Genomic DNA, 19,824 nt, shown 5'->3' on the forward strand with positions numbered 1-19,824 from the left:
TCACTTTCCTCTCAACCAAGACAATACCCTCCCCAATCAGGCTCCTAGAGATGGCATGACATGAGTTCATGGGTGTATGGGGACAGTGAGCAGCTGGCTGCAAGACAGGCATTCACAGTGTACCCAAAGAGGTGGTGTGGCAGGACTGTATTGGGTAAGGTCTGGAGAGCAACTGAAGTAGTCATGGGAAGTTGATTAGAGCAGAAGAAAAGGAAAAAGTTCTAGAACTCTAGGGAAAATAGGAAAATGGGACAGGCAGCCTTCACAGTCACATCAGGCAAAAGAAAACCAGGAATAATGCTCTGACTTGGAGCATTATTGCTTATGAGGCAAAACAGATGCTTGATACTTTCCAGGTGTATAAAGGACCCATGGGGTCATCTGTTGATCAAACAACACAAGATAGGCTATAGATTTATCTAGACTAGAATTTCAGAGCAAGGTAAGGGTCCCTCCTAGATACTTTGTTTAATGGATTTATTGGCTTTCTTCAAACTCTTCGTGCCACTTGTAATACAATTCTTTTGGATATGACTGAGAAGAAATGTTCCTTGAAGTTCAACACTTCACCAGTAAATATACAACAGCAAATACACTGCAAATGTATGCATACATACATGTACATATACAGATACATTCACATGTACTTTTTACTTGTCAACCCTATGCACCTAGACAGAGCTATGGCAACTGACAGAAGCCGGGATCAGAGAGTTCTCCTCTGTTCTCGGTCTAGCACAGCTTCTGGGAAAAGAAAAGGACTTCCTGTCTGTATTGGCTTTCTACACTACTGCTAACAAGGCCAAAGTGAAGGGCTGTATATTCTACATGCAAGAGTGCTAAAAATTCACATGTCGCAGCCTGGAAAGCAACACACATGGTTATAACATTAAGGAGTACTGTCAAGTATTGCCATCCTGGAGAGGGTGGGGACAGATCTCTAACAGTACTGCCACCCTGAGCGCTGAAACTGCTCTGAACTGGGTCTGACTTATCCCAAGCCTGCATGTGATGTGGGGTGCTAGAGGTGTCAGCTTACTTCTGACACCTGTCCATCCAGTACAGGGGAAGAGCTCGTTCCCTCCTCACCTCTGGGAAGCAAAGTTGGGACACACTAGGAATCCAGAAAGTACTAGAGCAAAACAAAACTGACAGAGGCACACACATTACAAGACACTGGCTCACTGCTCAGGCCCACATCTGTGACGGGGTGCCTTGTAAATGACTGTCCTGCATTCTGCACACTTAAGGGCTCTGAGTAGGAAGCCCAGCTTTAAACAGGAAAGAGAAATTTAGCAACCTGTAATCTACAGATAGACATTCGGCCGACAGTGGAGATATGACAATGCTGTTAGGTTAACCTAGACCCTCTTTCTCTAGAAACATACTTGTATCAGATTAATTTCAAAACAGCCCATGATTGGTTCATAGTTTAAGTGTGCAAAAAAGAGCCACTGCAAGCATGTCAATCAGAGTAACTAGTGATTACTTTCTATATATAGAGGTTACAGGCAGGGAATGGAGTCCCTTAGCTGAGGGTCCTGGCCAGGGCTATTTCAGGAAACCCCAGTTTTATAACTTGAATGAGAAAACATCCCAAAACAGACATGGCTCTAGAACCAGGTATTAAAATAAATGAGACAACCCACTTTCTACATACCTAGAAAAAAACATCTGGATTGGATCCGTAATGTAAGTTTAGGCATATGCAAAGTCGTCAGTTTGGTTTAGAGTAGTGAGAGGAGGATATGTGTGACAAAGTTTACCAACATAGTTAGGAAGATATTAAAAGCATCTTTTTTCTCTTTATGTATTTTAAAAATTATTCAGTGTGTGTGCATGTGGAGGTCGAAGTCCTCCGACTCGTCAGTTCAGTTTTCTCCTTCCACCATGTGGGTTCTGGGGATCAAACTCAGCTCTGCAGACTTAGCAGCATCTCAATGGCTGAGCCACCTCACAGGCCCAGGCATCTTTTTCTTAATACTAGATTTAACAGGTACAAACCACCTTCACAGTTCTCATCTGATCCACCAGGCTTTGTTCTAGAGTTATAGCAATGCATCTGGCTCATGCCTGGTCAGGCTGACTGTCTGAATATTCTATGGTATACATAGGACAGTACTGAGCACTGACAACAACACAGAGCTGCTTGTAGCACAGTTTGCTGTGCTGGGCTTCTAGGTAGTCAGAGCTTCTTTAAAGCAAGATGTGTGCTTTCCAAGAAAACATTGCTTCTCCACTAACTTTAGGGACATGGCTGTGAACCAAAGCTAGTGTCAAGAAACATAGTGAGACCAGCAAGAACTAAATTTTCATCTTTCTGTCTGGGAAAGACTAAACTTCTTCAGCATCAAAAGCAAGCCAATTGTTCAGTTGCAGTACTGGAATGTGATGGGCATGCAACTTGGAAGGAAAAAACAGCTACGCAAGAGAATTAGAAGCTTCGTACTGCTGCTGAGACTGAGAAAGAAGCCAAGCACCTGCCAGTAAAAAGTGGCGGTGTTTCCTTAATCCTATCGTCACAATGATGTCTAGACCAGAATTGTGGAGCTGGCCATCTACTTCTATTTTAAACTCTTAAACTCAACCCCTAGTAGAAACATAAAACCAACTGTTAGTTTTCTAAGAATAACCAAAAGTATGATAAGTTAGTACATATCAATATCGAAATCCTGTTTTTGCCAGAAAAATTAAATGCAGTTAACACATGGAGATAAGTTGGGGGCAGGAGTGTCAAGAATGATTCGTATTAAAACTTCATTTAGATGCTACACAACACAATTAAACTGCAATGAGGGAGGATTATCTAGATAGACCATGTGATTCAGTTTACCACACAGCTTCTGTTTTCTGTCACTCTTAACCAAGGTCTCTGCCATGAATGTGACAATGCAGTGCCATTAAGGTCTGCACAGTGAGCATGTGAAGTGACCTGCTATTTTACTTGTTGCATGTAGTGCTCATTCCTCATTCTCACCAGGAACACAACAGTATAAACCCATCTGGCAAGTCCCCAGCTCTCCCTGTTTAAATCATTTTTGCCTAATTGGTAGCAACCCCAAACCACATTCTAACACAGTGACAGATGCTGACTCCCAAGGGCAGCTAAACTATGCATTAAGATCAAAATAAATAGCAAAGCTTTAGGTGTGACTCACTTGCTGCAAAGAGGAATCCTGTGAGAAACCCGTGTCTTTAAAGTCAATTTCATCATCACTGGATGAATGAATATGGCAGGTTGTAACCTATATGCATAAAAATGTAAAAAACTATTTAACATAGAAAAGTGGTGGACATTTTTATCAGCATTTTTATGGAAAAAATATCACATTCAATTTTTGTTTCAATGTACTAAAAACCAAAAAACCCCACAAACAGCAGTTAGGTTGTCAAGCACACCCAGTCAATGTAGAGTCCACTCTCTGACTGCACACCCAGCTGGCTGGTGGTTCCACTCCATTCAAGGGGGAAGGCAGAAGTAATATTACAGTGTGCAGATGAACTAGCACACATGTGTCAGGCCTGTGGGATAAAACACCACCCTAGGGATCACTCAAGAGTCACTACAGAGATCAGTTTATAGATAACCATTTCACTTTAGTCTTGACTTTTCTACCTATACCAAGAAAAACACTAGTCACAAATGCTCTTTAATTCAACAGTCCCCTGACTAATAAAAGACCCTCTGAAAATGTGACCTCCCTGCCCCACAGAGAGTAGTAAACCCTCAATAACTAAGAAAAACACCAACATGAACTATTAACCATTCATGGCCAAGTGATGCTTGCTAATCAGAAATGTGCTGAAAGAGATTAAGGTAAGCATTGATCTAGCACCGCACCGAAAATAGCCCTCACTGTTAGCACCTGAGAATGAACAGTCAGTGAAATTCTGTGTTATATTTCTGAAGGTCACTTACATTGAACTCTCTAGAGTTCTTTATACTGGTTTACTATGTAGCCTTGCTTCAGGATCAGATCTACCTGCCTCACTCAGCCTCCCAAGTGCTAGGACTACAGACATGTGTCCCATGCCTCTTCTGTGTTTTTAGTTTGAGTATCCAAGGTAGAGGTAAGATATAAGTGTTCCTCTGCCAAATCTAAGGCAACTTCATAGCCTGCCATTAGCAAACCAGTACACACCATGCCAGGTCAATGTGTATTTGGGGTATAACCAGAGTAGAGGGCAGAGAAACAGGACAATTTGAAGTTAGCTGCCCTGAATGAAGAGAGTAGAAACTTGGCTGCTTCCAGGAGCTTTGTCTAAGTGCAGCTATGGTACAAAGAAACACAGGCCAGTGATTCTCAACCCATGGGTCACAACCCGTTGAGGACATAAATACTTACATTATGATAACAGTAGCAAAATTAAATTATGAAGTAGCAATGAAATAATTTTATGGTTGGGGGTCACCACAACTTGGGGAAATATATTAAAGGGTCACAGGTGAAAGAGGCTGAAAACTACTGCAAAGGCTTTCCCCCCACAAAAACAAAAGTTAACCATACCATTAAACAAAGAGGACACTAGTTTGTGGACCAACTAGAAAGAAACAGACATATGGCTCCTTTGAAGCACTTTCCTCCAGGGAAGTGTTTATAATGTCCCCACTTTGGAGTCGGGCTCTCATTGTGTAGGCTAGGCAGGCCTTGAACTCAGGAGTCTTTTTGCCTCAACTAACATTACTGGGGTGTGTTGCTACACTCAATTTACAATGTCTTCTCCAAAGACAGTTTAGCTAATTATTAATAGCACAATGCATGCAGACCTTCAGCTGTGAATTAATGAGGGTGTGACTCTGAGGTCATCCATACCATAATTTAATTTCATTTAATCTGAAAGAATTAATAAAGCAAACTTTATTTTCATTGCTTCACAGGGGGATCAGAATTCCAACCCACTCATCACCAGCTATGTGTAGCCTGAGTTCCTGATCTACATCACACAGCCCTTCTGAGGCATCTTAAGCTCAGAAATGCCACCTTCACTTCTTCAGCTAAAACCCTGGCTGTTTTCTAGACTGTTCACAGCTGCCCAGTCACCCTCACAATGTAAACCTGGTCAACCACTCTTCACCAAACCTACCACTAGCTACTGAGTGGGTTAATGAATAATGCCAGTGAAGCAGCTTACCCTGCAGTCTGTGTTTAGCCCAGAAGTCACAGAGAGCTTCCAAAAATGTACATAGAATTACGTTACTTTTTACTTCTAAACCAAGTGGTTTCTCATCTCAATACAAAGTCAAGGCCTCACTGCTTGTCTTCACTTCCACCGTTGTTTGCTCTGACACAACAGTTACAGCAGACACCCCCTGCACACAACTGCAGTCTCTCCTCTGGGGTCTTTGCACTTTGCTTCCCTCTATTTGGCTATATTAATGTAGCTGTAATAAATTGTTCCTTGAGTAGTGTTTAAAAAAATTTATTATGTACATACGTGCGTGAGTGCGTGCGTGTTACAAGTGCCATAACATGTATAGAGGCCAGAGGACAACTGTTTAGTTAATTCTGTCCTTCCATATTTACAAGGGTTCTAGAGATGGAACTCAGGTCTCCAAGGCTTCCTTGCCTGCTGAGCATCTCACCAGTCGTTTGACAACCTATATTCGAACCTTCCCAACTTGCTCCCTGGCACTAGCTTCTCAGCACTATGACACAGAACAGGCTATTCAACAAAGTGCTGCTTCCCAAGCTTCTGTTTCTCCCCTACTTGGTAAGTACTAGTATCTTCTATGACTGGCACTGCAGGCACTTGAATGTCTGCAATAACCAAAACTAGCAAGTCATTAAATAACACTCCTGCCAAGGTCGCCATGTCAGTGAAATGACAGCTGCTGCAGGACTGAAAAGGCAGCTCCAAAGGTAGCACAGTCTTTCACAATAGCAGTCAGCATTGTTAATGTGTCAAGAGAATGAGCAATGGACTGACCGTACCCCAAGACTCCAAAGGAACACCCTAAGCATGAGGAGGAGACTGCTGAGTGAGGAGCTCATCAGCAAGAGGTGCCACCATAAGTTCCTTACTGGGGACTCTCAGCACCTGCCAGCTCCAGGGCTGGGGACATTCTTGCCTTCACCCTAGCTAGTAGCTACATGGGCAACAAATTCACACAAGTGTGTGCCTATCACTCCACACTACCTCTAGGCCCTGTCTGTCAATGCTGAGAAAGAAACAACATTGCTTCTAAAATACTCTCTTTTGCTGAAGGGATAAGCAAAAACTGAGACAAATCCAACTTATCAAAGTTAGTACAAAACATTTTCTAGTTTTCATTTTTATCTAAGTCCTTGCCAATTTTTAGAATTCACAGTTCTTTGTATCTAACTAAAACACGAAATCTTAAAGTTGGGTTTGGTGGTACATGCTTATAATCCAAACATTTGAGAGGCTGAGGCAGAAGGATCAGAGTTTAAGGCCAGCATGGGCTACAAAATGAAACACTGTAAAAACAAAACCAACCCAACAACCCAGCCCAATCACCCAAAGTTTAACATTCCAGCTCCCTCGCATGAACACCAGCAGCGCAGGACCAACTACACATATACTTTGGCTTCATTCTAAATGAAGGGCCTGAAAGACTGAAGATTTGTCCTCTCGGAGTCAAGTTAGAATACTGTAGTGAACATCACAGGAGCCAAGGCCCACACAGCTTACAGTGATACAGTGGGGACAGTAGGACAAGTGTGGTAGCAGCTATCCTTATGCAAACAAGAAAATATTAAAATATGCCAAAGCAACATACCAACATAGTAACTTAAGCTATGAATACTCCTCAACACTGTAGAGATTGAGCCACAAAAGCAACAGGGTAAGTAGCAGATCTAGTCATCTACTTGGCAAACTCAATTGATACCCAAATGACAACTCCAACAGTGAATGTGCTTTTACTAAGGACACGCACTACATTCACAGGCACTGTCACTTACTCAAGGATAAACAAGGCCCACAGTGTTTACCAGATTATATTTATAACACTATTCTACAATAGCCTACTGCCCCCCTAGAACATGTACCTAATCCCACCAAAGTAAACTGAATATAGTCTGGGCTGCAATATAACCTGAAGGAAATAAGTAAAACCTCTCTGGTAGCTAGACCAATCCTTAAAATCTTTAAGAAAGTAAAGGCCTTAAGCCAACCCAACAATGCCAGCGCAGCAAATTCTTGGGAGAGAGGCTAACCCAACAGGACATCAGCATGCTTTGATATTCTTTTATTAATTCATTATTTTTGTGTGTTTGGACGGTACACACAGGACATACACGTGGAAGTCAACTTATGGGGAGTTTATTTTCTGCATCCACTGTGTAAGTTCTGGGGATCAAACTCAAGGTAAACCTTGGTAGTAGGAGCTTTATCCATGGAGCCTCCTCGCTGGCTTCTTTGAAAGCTTCTCCCAAGGTCATCTTACTGTTTAATACCTCTGTGGTTTAGGTATGATGACATCTCAAGGAGAATGGAATCTACTTTGAGTGAAAGATGGTGCTCATATCAGCTTTCTCTCAATGTGGAATGGCTGTCCACCAAGACACTCAGTATTTATAAAATCTCTGACAGCCTACTTACTGATGCTCGTGAATGAGCTGAGGAAAGTGTAGGCAGCAACGACACCCTTCTTTATTACAGTCTGCTCTCAAACAAATCTGCTGCAGTTAACCAAGATTACAGTTGTTTCTTTCTTTTGGGGAGGGAAGTGGTGGTGAAATAGGAGGGAGCCGCTTCTTGTAGTCTAGGTCTCACTCTTGCAAAGTAGCTGAGGCTGGCCCTAAATAACCTGTGGGATTTTTCTGTTTTTGCAGCTGTGTTTCTGTATGTTCAGTGCATGTGTGTGTGTGTGTGGGGGGGGGGAGGTACCATGGAGGTCAGAGGTTAGGACCTGGAGCTCACCATTTTCATCAGTCTGGGATCCTCCTGACTCTCCCCTGATTCTGGGTTATAGGTATGTGCTGCCATGCCCAGCTCTTACACAGGTCCTGGGGAATGAATGCAGATCCTCATGTTCCCACGCCAAGTGCTCTATATAACCAGTCATCTGCTAGCCCTAGCCTTGAACTTGCAATCTTCCTGTGGGTTATAGGTATGAACTGATGTCCCACAGAAAGTTTGTTCGTTTTTTTTTAAAGCTCAGTAACAAGCTTTAAGTGGACATTTCTGACTTCTGTCTTTTTTTAAATCAATCACAGACTAGGCAGAGCTCCATTGTAAGACTCTGTCTCAAAAAGGAAATAAAGTCAATCACAGGTGGATAATTTTAAAACTGTCCGAAACAAAATACTCCTTTATATACAAAAACCAAAGGACATCATGGTAGCTGCATCACTACAGTATGATTGAAGTGGGAACTCAACTGGAATAAAACGTCACAACACGGAGGACAGTGACACTCTTCACAGCAGCCAACTACTAGCTGGGGTGGTTTCAAACCAAGTCTCAATTGTTTTAACCAACTGACTAGCACAGAGAGGCCGAAACCACCCAGACATGTAATAGTTTTTATAAAAGACTGCCCATCCCTGCTGGCCAGCACTGTTGACAGGAGTGTGGGTTTGTCTTCCAGGCAATGGTGCACATATGGGAGCCCTCAGACCTACTGTAAACACATATTTCCACAAAGCCCCCTTATATAGTCATCTCTTTTCTTTTCGTACTTCCTAATTCTGTATCAACCCCACCTTAAAAAGTCATTACTTGGGACTGGAGAGACGGCTCAGTGGTTAAGAGCACTGGCTGCTCTTCTAAGGACCTGGGTTCAATTCCCATCAACCACATGGCAGTTCACAACTCTCTGTAACTCCAGTTCCAGAGGATCTAACACTTTCACACCAATGCACATGAAATAAAGTTAAATAAATAGATATAAAAGCCATTACTCCACTATTCCAGTCAATGGAGAAGCAAAGGTCTATGCAGAGGGACACAGGATGACCCACTAGCTCTGTAGCTCTTATCTGAAGAGCTGCCTCCTGCTTCAAACTAATTTGTTAATGACTGAGGTGTTATTTCAAGAAACTCAAGGAACAGTGGCTAGTGCTGAACAGTACTTCTCAGTCAGGCCACCACCAGGTGCCACATCTGTAAAAACTAAAACAAAACACTACTCACCTTAAAACTTAATATGCTTTAAAAAAATTCCAAAGTCCAATATAATTTTAAAAAATTATCAATGCCATTATCCCCTGGCTGAAAATACTAATTCAGCTCACCATTCTAAAGCTGAAGTTCCTGAGTCATCTATAAATCTCTTTTCCAAAATTGTCATAAAATGGAAATAAACTTAATTCTATAACACTAGGAGGATCCACAGGAGTTGGGGTTCTAAGCACTCAGTAGCAACATGAGGCCCAATGTACAAAGCCACAGAACAAGAGAAAGGCAGAGGATGGTGCTGAGGTGCTTAGGGGCAGAACCCAGGTGAGACAAGACACTAATATGGACTGTAGTAGACATGGGTGGCTTTTTAGTACCTTTTTGCCATGCAAGGCAGGTCACTAGGAGGTGACTGAACAAATCAAGAATGCTGCGAATACTATCTACTTTCTGCAAAGCATTACAAGCTTATCTTTGGCCCATATTCCAAGTAACTAGGCAATGGCTGAGAGCACCAAAACCCCAGAGATGTAACCTTGTGAAACCTACTAGATCTACCGTGTTCCTCTTGTTCGTCTCTCCTAAGGAGCTCGTGCAGAATGTCTCCCATCGCTCCCTGACTTCGTCGGGAAGATCTTCAGAGTGAAAAAGGAAAAAAAGCATTATCATACAGTGACCCACAGGGACAAGAGTGCACAGTCTCGAGGAGTAGCTGCATGAATAGCATGTGGGGAAGTCCAATCAGCGGAAGTCCTGGCTATGGCCAGCCTAGTGGTCCAACAGATCCAGTATACAGACTTGAGCCCCAACAACCAGCCCCACCCCACCAACAATGCAGGCCTGATCTGGGTAAGAGTTGAGACTGAGCAATTACTAACAATGCTTTGCTGAAATGAAACATGGAATTTTATCTTCAAACAACTCTTCTGAAAGAGGACAGGTCTTTGGAGTGGGGTCAGGGTAAGAACTGTATGTGGTTAAGTTTAAGCCTACAAATATCAGCTTCTGTCATCTACTGGGATCCTGAGATGGACACCAGGCTGATGAAGGAATGATACACAGAACCCTGCCTGATGCCGAGATTGCACTTGTACTGTCTCCTACATGTTAGCTTCATAAACAAAACATGAAGAGATGCTCCACAGCTTAATCCTGCTTTCTAGAGAAACTTTAAAAGAATGACTTACAATGGTTTTCTGAAAAAATGAAGGCATGACTACACATCTTCAAGGCCTACCTATAGAAAGGTGATCACCTGACAGTTCTGGTTTAAGCAACCATACACAGGTACACACTTAACACAGGCAATTTCCAAGAAGGAACAAGAACACATGGTCATCTCTCCTTGATAAGTATACAACCATGAGGGAGGGCATGCACTTCTCAAGAAGCAAAATTACGGGAGGACCAGTCTCAGTTTTTCTGTTACTGGGTAAGAACTAGGCTTTCAGTGCACACTCAACAGAGCACCACTTTTTACCAACATTTATCAGTTTCTTGCTTTCAAAGAAGTCTCAGAACTAACTATACCCTCTGGGAGAGAGAGGCCTGCAGGTCAAGGCATTTGGTACTTTCATTCTGGCAGAAATGGATTTGAGCTCTGAACCCTGTATGGAAGGCACAAAAGTCACCTTGGGCTGAATAAATTTAAATGCTGGTAGAAAAAGAATCCTTAAGGAGCTGAAAATTCTCATTTTACATAGAAGAAATGCTGACAGTGCTTTAGTTTCTCAAAAAAGGAATTTAATTCACAGGTAATAACAGAAGGGAGGATGGGTTAGATTCTTGATGCAAAAGAGATGGTTCAGTGCTTAAAAGCATTTGTTACTTTTCCAGGAAACCTAGGTTCTGTTCCCAGCACCCATTTGGTGGCTCACAACCATCCATAAAGTCAAGCTGTAGGAGATCCAACGCTCCTCTTTTGACTGGATACAAATGTGGTGTATATACATGCACATAGGCAAAACACTAATATACACGGGGGAGGGCTTCAGAAGAAAAAAGAAGAGCTACCATAGCTTGAGTGGTTCTACTCCAATACAGAAACAAGGAACCAGATCGGAGACTGGAGGGATGGCTTAGGGGTTAAGAGCACTGGCTACTCTTCTAGAGAACCTGGGTTTGATCCCAGGCAACTCACAACCACCTATAACTCCAGTTCCAGAAGAAATCTGAAAACCTTTTCAGACCTCCACAGATACTGAATACACATGGTGTACAGACACACTCAGAGGCAAAATGCCCATACACATAAAATAAATAACCCCCACCCAAGACAGGGTCTCACTATGTAGCTCTGGTTATTTGGGAACTCACTGTACAGACCAGGCGGGCCTCAAACTCAGAAATCTGCCTGCCTCTGCCCCCAAGTGCTGGGATTAAAGGCATCTACTACTACGTCTGGTGAATAGATTAATCTTAAAAAACAGAACAAAAAGCCAGGCCACCAACAGAGATCTGTAACAGGAAGTGACTCCAGCATGCTTCTTGGTTTCTAAATGGACAGCAGCAATCAGAGCAGCAGTACAGCTGAGAACCACATGGTTCAAACATTCTCAAGAGCCACAGTGAGATAATCAAATAGTCTCTAAAATGTAAAGAAACTTCAATCTGTTCCCAGCACTTTAACCCCTCACCCCTCTGATCCCACACAAAATGTAGTGAGAATCGTTTAAATGACTTACCTTTGATAAGCTGCTGTACTAACGCACTGTTCGGACCCTTGTCAGTGCTATGCACAATACAATTAGCTATCCTTGTGAGGTGTCCCATGTAACCATGCCGTCGTCCTCCCTCAGCCCTGACAAGAGGAAAGAACAAATACTCAGACTGAGAGGATGACATTTAGCAGCTTCTCAAATGGAGAGTACATACATAACGTGAGGCAGGGCAGCATACTAACAGGACCAGCAACAACCACTGTCAGTGACAGTATCTGGAGCAAACATTCACCAATGCCCCACACCACTAGAATTTTCCATTTTTGTAAAATTCTGAATTTCAGACTTTAATCAGATTATAAAGAAAAGTGAGATCAGAATTTTGTTGACCTTTCCCCACCAAAAGACATCAAATTTTACTTGTGCTGACAGACAAATCATAACTACTAATGGCATTTCTCAATTTGAGACAGTGGCTTATCTGAGAACTTGGCTGAGGTAAGAAAAGCAGTGCCCTTGCACTTGCTGGAGGCCACATAGAACCGAGGCCAGTAAAATCCGTCCTCAATGCTTTCTTCTGCAAAGATCTACTCTTTCCAACCACATTCATTTTTTTACATTAAGACTATCTTTTTAATGTCCATGACTTACAAAATAAAAGATTTTTGTTGGAGACAGCAGGGCAGAGCTTAAAGGGAGAAAATCCTTTCAGGAGCCACTAAAAGATGATAGCAAAAGTCCATGCTTGGAGGCCTGCCTGGAAAATACAACACCTACTGGGTAAACTTCAGGGCGTGCGTGGAATTTGAGGCTCACACTGAGCTACAAAGGCTGCCTTTAGTTTTACAGTAAGTTCCAGAGACTCTAGTGTCCCCAAAGACAACTTCTTAACCCTCCCATACACCCTTAAGGCCACAGGTAAGTGAAAAACCAAAAGGCTATCTGCAGAGTTTTGGACATAGTGAAACACTACAGAAAACTCGTAGGGTCCCAAGCTTATGTGACTATTGTTGACTCACTGACCTTCAGAACATAGGCCACAGAAAGAGAAGAGTATACAGGATACTTAGGTACTAGTCCAATGAGGCAGGAAGAGAGAGACTAGTAGGTGGGAGGTCATAGACGGCACAGAATCAGCAGGCCTCACATAGGTCCCCTAAAGGAGCTCCATTTGGAATAATGTGCCTGCTAATCAAAACCCTTTGACCCAGTCACATATGTTAGCACCAGTTTCCAATATGGCCACATCAAAACCCATCCATGCTTCTCAGTGTTTACTAAGTTCATCACGACCACCACAAAAACCAACAAAAGCAAGCTGATTCCTGCCCTGAGTCACTTAGCTCCTTCAGGAGCTGAATACAGATCTGAACAGTGATGACTTTGACAGTATAAACTATTGAGAAGCTCAGTTGGTAGAATGAAGCTTAGGTTGCACTAAAATACTGGGTTTAATCACTTGCACCTCTTAAAACCAGACATGGGTACATGGTTGCAATCCTCGCACTGGAGAAGCAGCAGGACCAGAGGTCCAAGGTTACCCATAGCTCAACCTCAACAATGACTTTGATGCCAGCGCCCCCTCCCCCCAAGGAAGGGGATGTGGGGAAGCAATGTATCTGTGGATAAATAAATAAATAGCGATGGCGGATCATTCTATGTTCTGACTGTAGTGGTGGTTATATACAGGCTTCACATAGCACTCCTGAGATTCACATAGCATACTTCCTGAGATTGCTCATCTAGGAAAGGTATATCCTGACAAATGAGAAACAGACTGAAATCTAACTCAGAAGGAAACATAATCACATTCTTAAACAGCACTGGTTAAGCAAGACAATGCCTATGAAGAACAATAAAGCCAGATGGTCACCTCCTCCCCACCCACTAAACCTACGCAAAACAAAAACTGAACTGAAACCATGAAACCACTAGAACAAAAGACAAACACTAACAACACTGGTCTGGACAGAGCTATTTTGGAAAATACCCCAAAACACTGATAATATAAGCAACAAAAAGCAAATGGGATCACCTCAAACTATGAAGAAACTACAGTAGGTGGAAGGTATTCCACACAAGAGGTTAGTGGAACTCAGAGCATTTCCACAGTGGAGCATAGCCAGGAGAACACAGAAAGGCCAACAGCAAATCTCTCCTGATTCTATCTAAATAACGCTTATGATACAGTCATTCCTCAAGAGAAGACATACAAATGGCCCAGAGATACACAGAAAGATGCAGTGTCACTAATTAACAGGAACACACAAACCATTGCTAATGATCAGGACCCTTTTCCTACCCTGGCACACATAAAAACCTCCACCCAGTTAATGCCATCTATAAGCTAGGTGTCACTTATACAAACACATCATACAGCATCATACAGCAGCACACCCGGAAAGTACCTTCTAAACCCACCCTCCACTGCCTGTTTCAGAATTTGGGGATGATGTAAAAACTCCCAGGGTATTGAAAAAGAGTACCTGCTAGCCACTGCTGTTCTTGGTACTACTACCAGTACCACTACCACCATCATGATGACTACGGCCAACACCGTAGTAACATTTTAAGTAAGAAAGTTGTGGGTAGGGCCAACTAATGCTTCACAAACTCTTGACAACAAAGAAAATATCAACCATTGTTCCCCTTTAGGTGTATCCCTGCAGTGATGCTTTACTCTGAGAGCAAATACATGGAATGCTCTGTCCTGAGGGGGCATTCACTGCACACTAGAGAGTCAATTTTTGACTGCTTTTATTCAACTCAATACTATTCTTAGAAAGCCTTCCAAAACAGCAGAGTTCTAAGACCTGACCAAAGGTTAGTAGAAAAGTATCTGTTAGAATAGAACTTTATTTTTCACTTTCTCTAACTAGCAAAGGGAAGATGGTAACATTTTCTGTAATATAAATCAAATTGTACTGCTTTCAGAAACAAGTGACTTACTGTTTCTTCTCATTTGCATCCCAGGCTTCAAGGATTCGCTCTATTAACTGACATTTTTGGAAAAGCTAAATAAAAAAGAATACTCCAATTACTCCAATTATTCAATAATAGTTAAAGCATTAAAATACTAGAGCAAACCAAGCTTGTTGGCTCCACCGTTAACGCCAGCATCCTGGAGATGGAGGTAGACAGATCTCTGTGAGTTCAAGGCCAGCCTGATCTAAACAGTGAGACCCCGTCTTTAAAAACAACAACAAAAAAATTACATAAAATAAATCTGCATGTGGTTCTTAGTCACAGGAACATCTAAATGCAATATGGTGCGGCTTACTCCAAATCCCCTAATGGACCTGGCCACACAGAACTAGGTATCTTGTTGCTAAGGATGTTGCCACAGTAAGCAGTGAACCTGAGGCAAAGTGAAGATCTGTTAACTAAAGAAAGCTGGTCAGGAGCACAGGGCCCAACCAGAACTCAGACAATGAAAGTATGTTCTGGCAATCTAACACAGAGCTTTATTTTTCTGTTGTTTGCTTTATTTTACTAGGGATGGGGGAGGCAGTTAAGACAGGGTCTCATGTAGGGCAGGCTGATCTTGGACTCATAGATTCTGTATTTATCTTGTAAGTGTTATGTTTATATACATACACAACCACCCCGGCTTATGTCACTTTTAAATGTGGGCAACATAACTTGAACGTATCTGAATGCTTGTGCAATACTGAGAACTTGTGTTGTACCAAAACTCTAGCAATCAAAGAGAAGCAGCTGTGAACTGCAAACTTCAATGAGCAAGGGCACTTGTCTACTCTAGTCACTTGGCTGCTCAGGCCAGCCTTTCTGCCTTCCAGGTCCGGGAATAAAATAACATGGGAACTAGATCAGATAAAATCATAGGAATGTAGAACTCTGAAGACTGACCCAGAAAAATCACTGAGAAATATGAATGTTACTGAAGAGACCCCTGACTCCCAAGTCAGTTATCACTGTACAGTCATAACCCCATCTCTTGGGAGCCTGAGGCAGAAAGTTCATGAGTCCAAGATCAGTCTGGTCTATGCAGCAAGATCCCTCTGTCCCTTGTCCATAAAACAAGAGACCCTAAAAAAACATTACTCAACATTGACTCATTTTGCCAAACTTTTAGGCACTTATTCAGCACCAATAGTTAAATTCTGGTGTGCCAAAGTAGTATAAAAGCATTCTCAGTAGTACTTAATTATCTGTGGTTCTTTTAACACCCTCAAGGTTTGTTCAAACTTCTAATAGTTGCCAGGAAAGTGGGCCTACAATTCATTTAGCAGTGTTATGTCCAGGAAGTGATTAACAAAATCACTGATCAACGTGCAATGAGCATGTGGCAGCTAAACCTTACGACATGGAAGCTACTCAATCTTTAACTGTGATTGATTTCACACCCTGGAAAACATAGTAACAAGGAAATAATGCTTACATGCTTCAACAACAAATTGTCTCCAGTGGAGTCTTGATCAGTAATGGTGCCATTTTCTGCATTCTCAAAAGGACTGGCAAGAATGAGCGCTATACAAATTTCCACTTGAGTATGTAGAAAGTTATTCCACGTGTACTTGAAGAACATGTCCTACAAAATAAAAGTGCAGTCTCTTCAGCAAGCTCAATGCTGAAGCCACCACTTTAAACATCCAGACAGCAGTAATTCTTTCAGGGTGGGGAGACGCTCAGTCAGTAAAGTGGTTGCTGAGTAAGCGGAGGATCTGACTCTGGATCCCCAGTACCTACTTAAAAGCTGGGCATAGTGGCATATACGTCTGCAATTCATCCAGTGCTGGGAAAGTGAATACAGGTAGAGCTAACTGACCAACCAGCCTAGCCTAACTGATGAGCTTCAGAGTCAATGAATCTCTCTGTCTCAAAAGACAAGGTAGACGGCTACCAAGTTGACTTAGTAGGTAAAGGTACTTGTCACCAAGACTGACTACCTGAATTTCACTATGGGAACCCACACTCCCACATGATGAGAGAACTGACTCCTAAAGCGTGTAGTCCGACCTCAACATGGAAACCACATTAAAAAGAACAAATGGTTTAATATTTAAAGGGGAGGTTTCAAACACTACTTCATAATCCATATAACTATCTGTTCATTCAAAATGCTTGAATTTGCATAGACTATATTAGACAATAGAGGAAAGTTTCAGGAACATGAAGAAAAGATGAGCATAGCCTTCTCAAAGAGAAAGTTTTAAAGAGATGCAAATATCCAGCTCAGCCATTCCCAGGCTCTTCACTGTATGACTCCAGGTAGAATTACCACTGCTTCTTCAAACCACCAAGCATGCAGTAAGCTTTGCTTTGCACGTTCACGAACTGCACAGTTAAGGTTCATTTTTAAATGAAGAAATGTGATACAGAAGTTGAAATAAAAGGGAGGAGGAGGGGAGAAGATGGAAATTTTTAATAAAAAAAAATGAGATAAAAAAGAAATTTCAATTTTTATTGAAAAAAAGGTTTAGATTAACCTAACAACAGCACTAGCATAGTCTCTACTGTCGGCCGAATGTCTATCTGTAGATTACAGGTTGCTAAATTTCTTTCCTGTTTAAAGCTGGGCTTCCTACTCAGGCCCCTAAGTGTGCAGAATGCAGGACAGTCGTTTACAAGGCACCCCGTCACAGATGTGGGCCTGAGCAGTGAGCCAGTATCTTGTAATGTGTGTGCCTCTGTCAGTTTTGTTTTGCTCTAGTACTTTCTGGATTCCTAGTGTGCCCCAACTTTGCTTCCCAGAGGTGAGGAGGGAACGAGCTCTTCCCCTGTACTGGATGGACAGGTGTCAGAAGTAAGCTGACACCTCTAGCACCCCATATCACATGCAGGCTTGGGATAAGTCAGACCCAGTACAGTGCAGTTTCAGCACTCAGGGTGGCAGTACTGGACAGTGAGTTCACACCTATGTCAATTTATAAGACTTAGGCATTATCAAGGGTGACTTCATGAGGCAGAATCTCACCAATATGACACCAATGCTGTTCAGTTCCATCAGATCCCCATTTATACTGCTGGTATTGGTTTGGAGCAGGCTGGATATCAACCTAATCACATTCAACCGAGTGTTCCCAACAGGAGGGTCCAGTATACCCCATGTAGTCTTCATTACACTTTTCTGAGGAAGAAAAAGATTTAAATTAAATTCAGTTAAATGAATAAATAAAAAGTCCATGTGCTGACATAGAAGGCCAGCTAACATCATACCATTTCTGTGTGAGAGAAATGTATCCTTTAGGCAGAATCTTAGCAAGAAGTCAGAAACAAGTATATACAGTAAAAGGTGAGTGTCTGCCCTGAGAAGTGTGATGAATGGTTTGTTCTTGTCTACAAAGGGAGTGTCGGTAATATGAAATCACAAGACAGAAGAAGATGCTGTGTGTTCTGTCAGGAAAGACTCCACTTCATCTATTTCCAGAATCCACATAGTAGAATGGAAGGAGATAAAAGGCTCCTACAAGTTGTCCTCTAACTCTCTCTCTCTCTCACACACACACACAAACTTAAAAAAAAAAAAAACACCAAAACATAGTACGTAATGCTAATTAGGGGTAAGTCTCTTATTTCCAAGGTTCTCAGATTGCCGAAACCAAGATTTTATCCCTGGCCACTCTCTTCTGCTGGCCCACGCCTTACAGTTCCACTCAATGGAACTCGGGAGACTTTCGAAAAAGCTTCATGGTGCTCAGAGGTGATTACCTGCTTAGCATGAATAGACTACATTCAATCCTTTGCACAGCAAGCAAGTTCATTAATCAATTAAGCTTCTATAAAATACTTCCTGAATCTATTCATACACTTTATCACAGTGAAGTCAGGTGTGTCACTCACTGCTAGAGTGAAAGAGACTCAGTTATGAAATGGGGCCATTGAGTCAGGTGCCTCTTTGTGCACTTAGGGAGAAGCTGAGTGGACCACCAAAGACACAGCCTGGGTCCTCATCACACCTCTCCTATTCTCTTCCTCCATTTTTCATTGGTGATGCTCTCTCTTCTAGATCTTTTTCTTACTCTTGCTCCGAGGACTGCCAAGAAGGATACCACTGGCTGCTAAACACTGAAAAAAGTTCCCTTGGGTGAATGAGCTGAATGAAGATGCAGAACTCTGGCTGCAATGGGCCCAGCAGGACCTTGAGCACAGAGAGAACTGCTAACTACTCACAACAGACATGAGTAAAGCTAACCAGACACTTGGGATTTGGACTTAAGGTATCTTGTTACCCCTCCCTCAAAAGGTTAAACAGAAAACAATGTAGTCAACTGAACAAAAATGGTCCTCACAAGCTCATATAGTTGAATTTTTGGTCCCCAGGAAGTGGTCATCAGGATTAGAAGGTATGCCCTTGTTGGAAGAAGCTTGTTACTGGGGATGGGATTAGAGGTTTAAAAAGTCCATGCCAAGGCCAGTCTCTCCCTCTCTACCTGAAGATCAGGATGTAGCTCTCAGCTACTGCTCCAGCACCATGCCCTTACCCTCATGATGATAATGGACTAAGATTCTAAATTGGTAATCAAGACCCAACTAAGTGTTTCCTTGTATAGGAGTTGACTCGATAATGGCCTTTGCAAAGCATCAGTACAGTAACTAAGTAACAAGACCTCACAGAAGTGACAAGTCTATGTACTAAATTCTCAATGACTCATACCAGCGTATGCACTAGAGATCCAAATGTATAGCGTAAATGAAAAGGACCATGGAAGACCCAGACACTAGAAGAATCACAGTAGGAGCAGTGTGACTCCTACTATGCCTCTTTGGCAGGTCTCCTGAAGTTCCCCTGTGTTCAGGCTTGCATACAAATGCTCCTCATAGAAAAGCAACACCCTGCGCCAGGTCCTTTCTAAGTTGTATAGCAAGAACTCGGTGGACTGTATTTCAATTAAAACTTCATCTGTCCATACTGTCCCCAAAATATACAAAATGCATTTCAAAAATCAGGCCACGAAAGGCTGACTTTACCTCAAAAGCCTGAAAAGATTGTGCTACATATAGGAAAATGTTTACTTTACTGATATATAGGTTCTCAAGGAGCTACAAAACAAAAATTGGAGTTTACTAACTAGATATTTTTAGCTCTGATTTCCCCTCATTTAGAAAATGATAA

At 42.2% G+C, this 19,824-nt stretch overlaps 1 protein-coding gene across 8 annotated transcripts in view; it reads right to left on the reverse strand.

The window, feature by feature from the left end:
* Window positions 1–19,824, reverse strand: part of Ppp6r3 (protein phosphatase 6 regulatory subunit 3) — a 123,748-nt gene that overhangs the window by 25,379 nt on the left and 78,545 nt on the right. For 6 of the 8 annotated variants that reach the window (XM_038329371.2, XM_038329332.2, XM_038329363.2 and 3 more), the window contains 6 exons: window positions 17,686–17,838; window positions 16,150–16,299; window positions 14,697–14,761; window positions 11,772–11,887; window positions 9,637–9,722; window positions 3,159–3,245 (listed from right to left, as the gene is read on the reverse strand). In XM_038329371.2, coding sequence (XP_038185299.1) covers window positions 3,159–3,245; window positions 9,637–9,722; window positions 11,772–11,887; window positions 14,697–14,761; window positions 16,150–16,299; window positions 17,686–17,838 — 657 coding nt within the window. The remainder of the gene's footprint in view (window positions 1–3,158; window positions 3,246–9,636; window positions 9,723–11,771; window positions 11,888–14,696; window positions 14,762–16,149; window positions 16,300–17,685; window positions 17,839–19,824) is intronic. The other 2 variants (XM_038329388.2, XM_038329379.2) reach the window with 1 other exon arrangement.

The sequence above is a fragment of the Arvicola amphibius genome, chromosome 1, assembly GCF_903992535.2.
Source record: "Arvicola amphibius chromosome 1, mArvAmp1.2, whole genome shotgun sequence".
Classification (NCBI taxonomy): Eukaryota; Metazoa; Chordata; class Mammalia; order Rodentia; family Cricetidae; genus Arvicola; species Arvicola amphibius.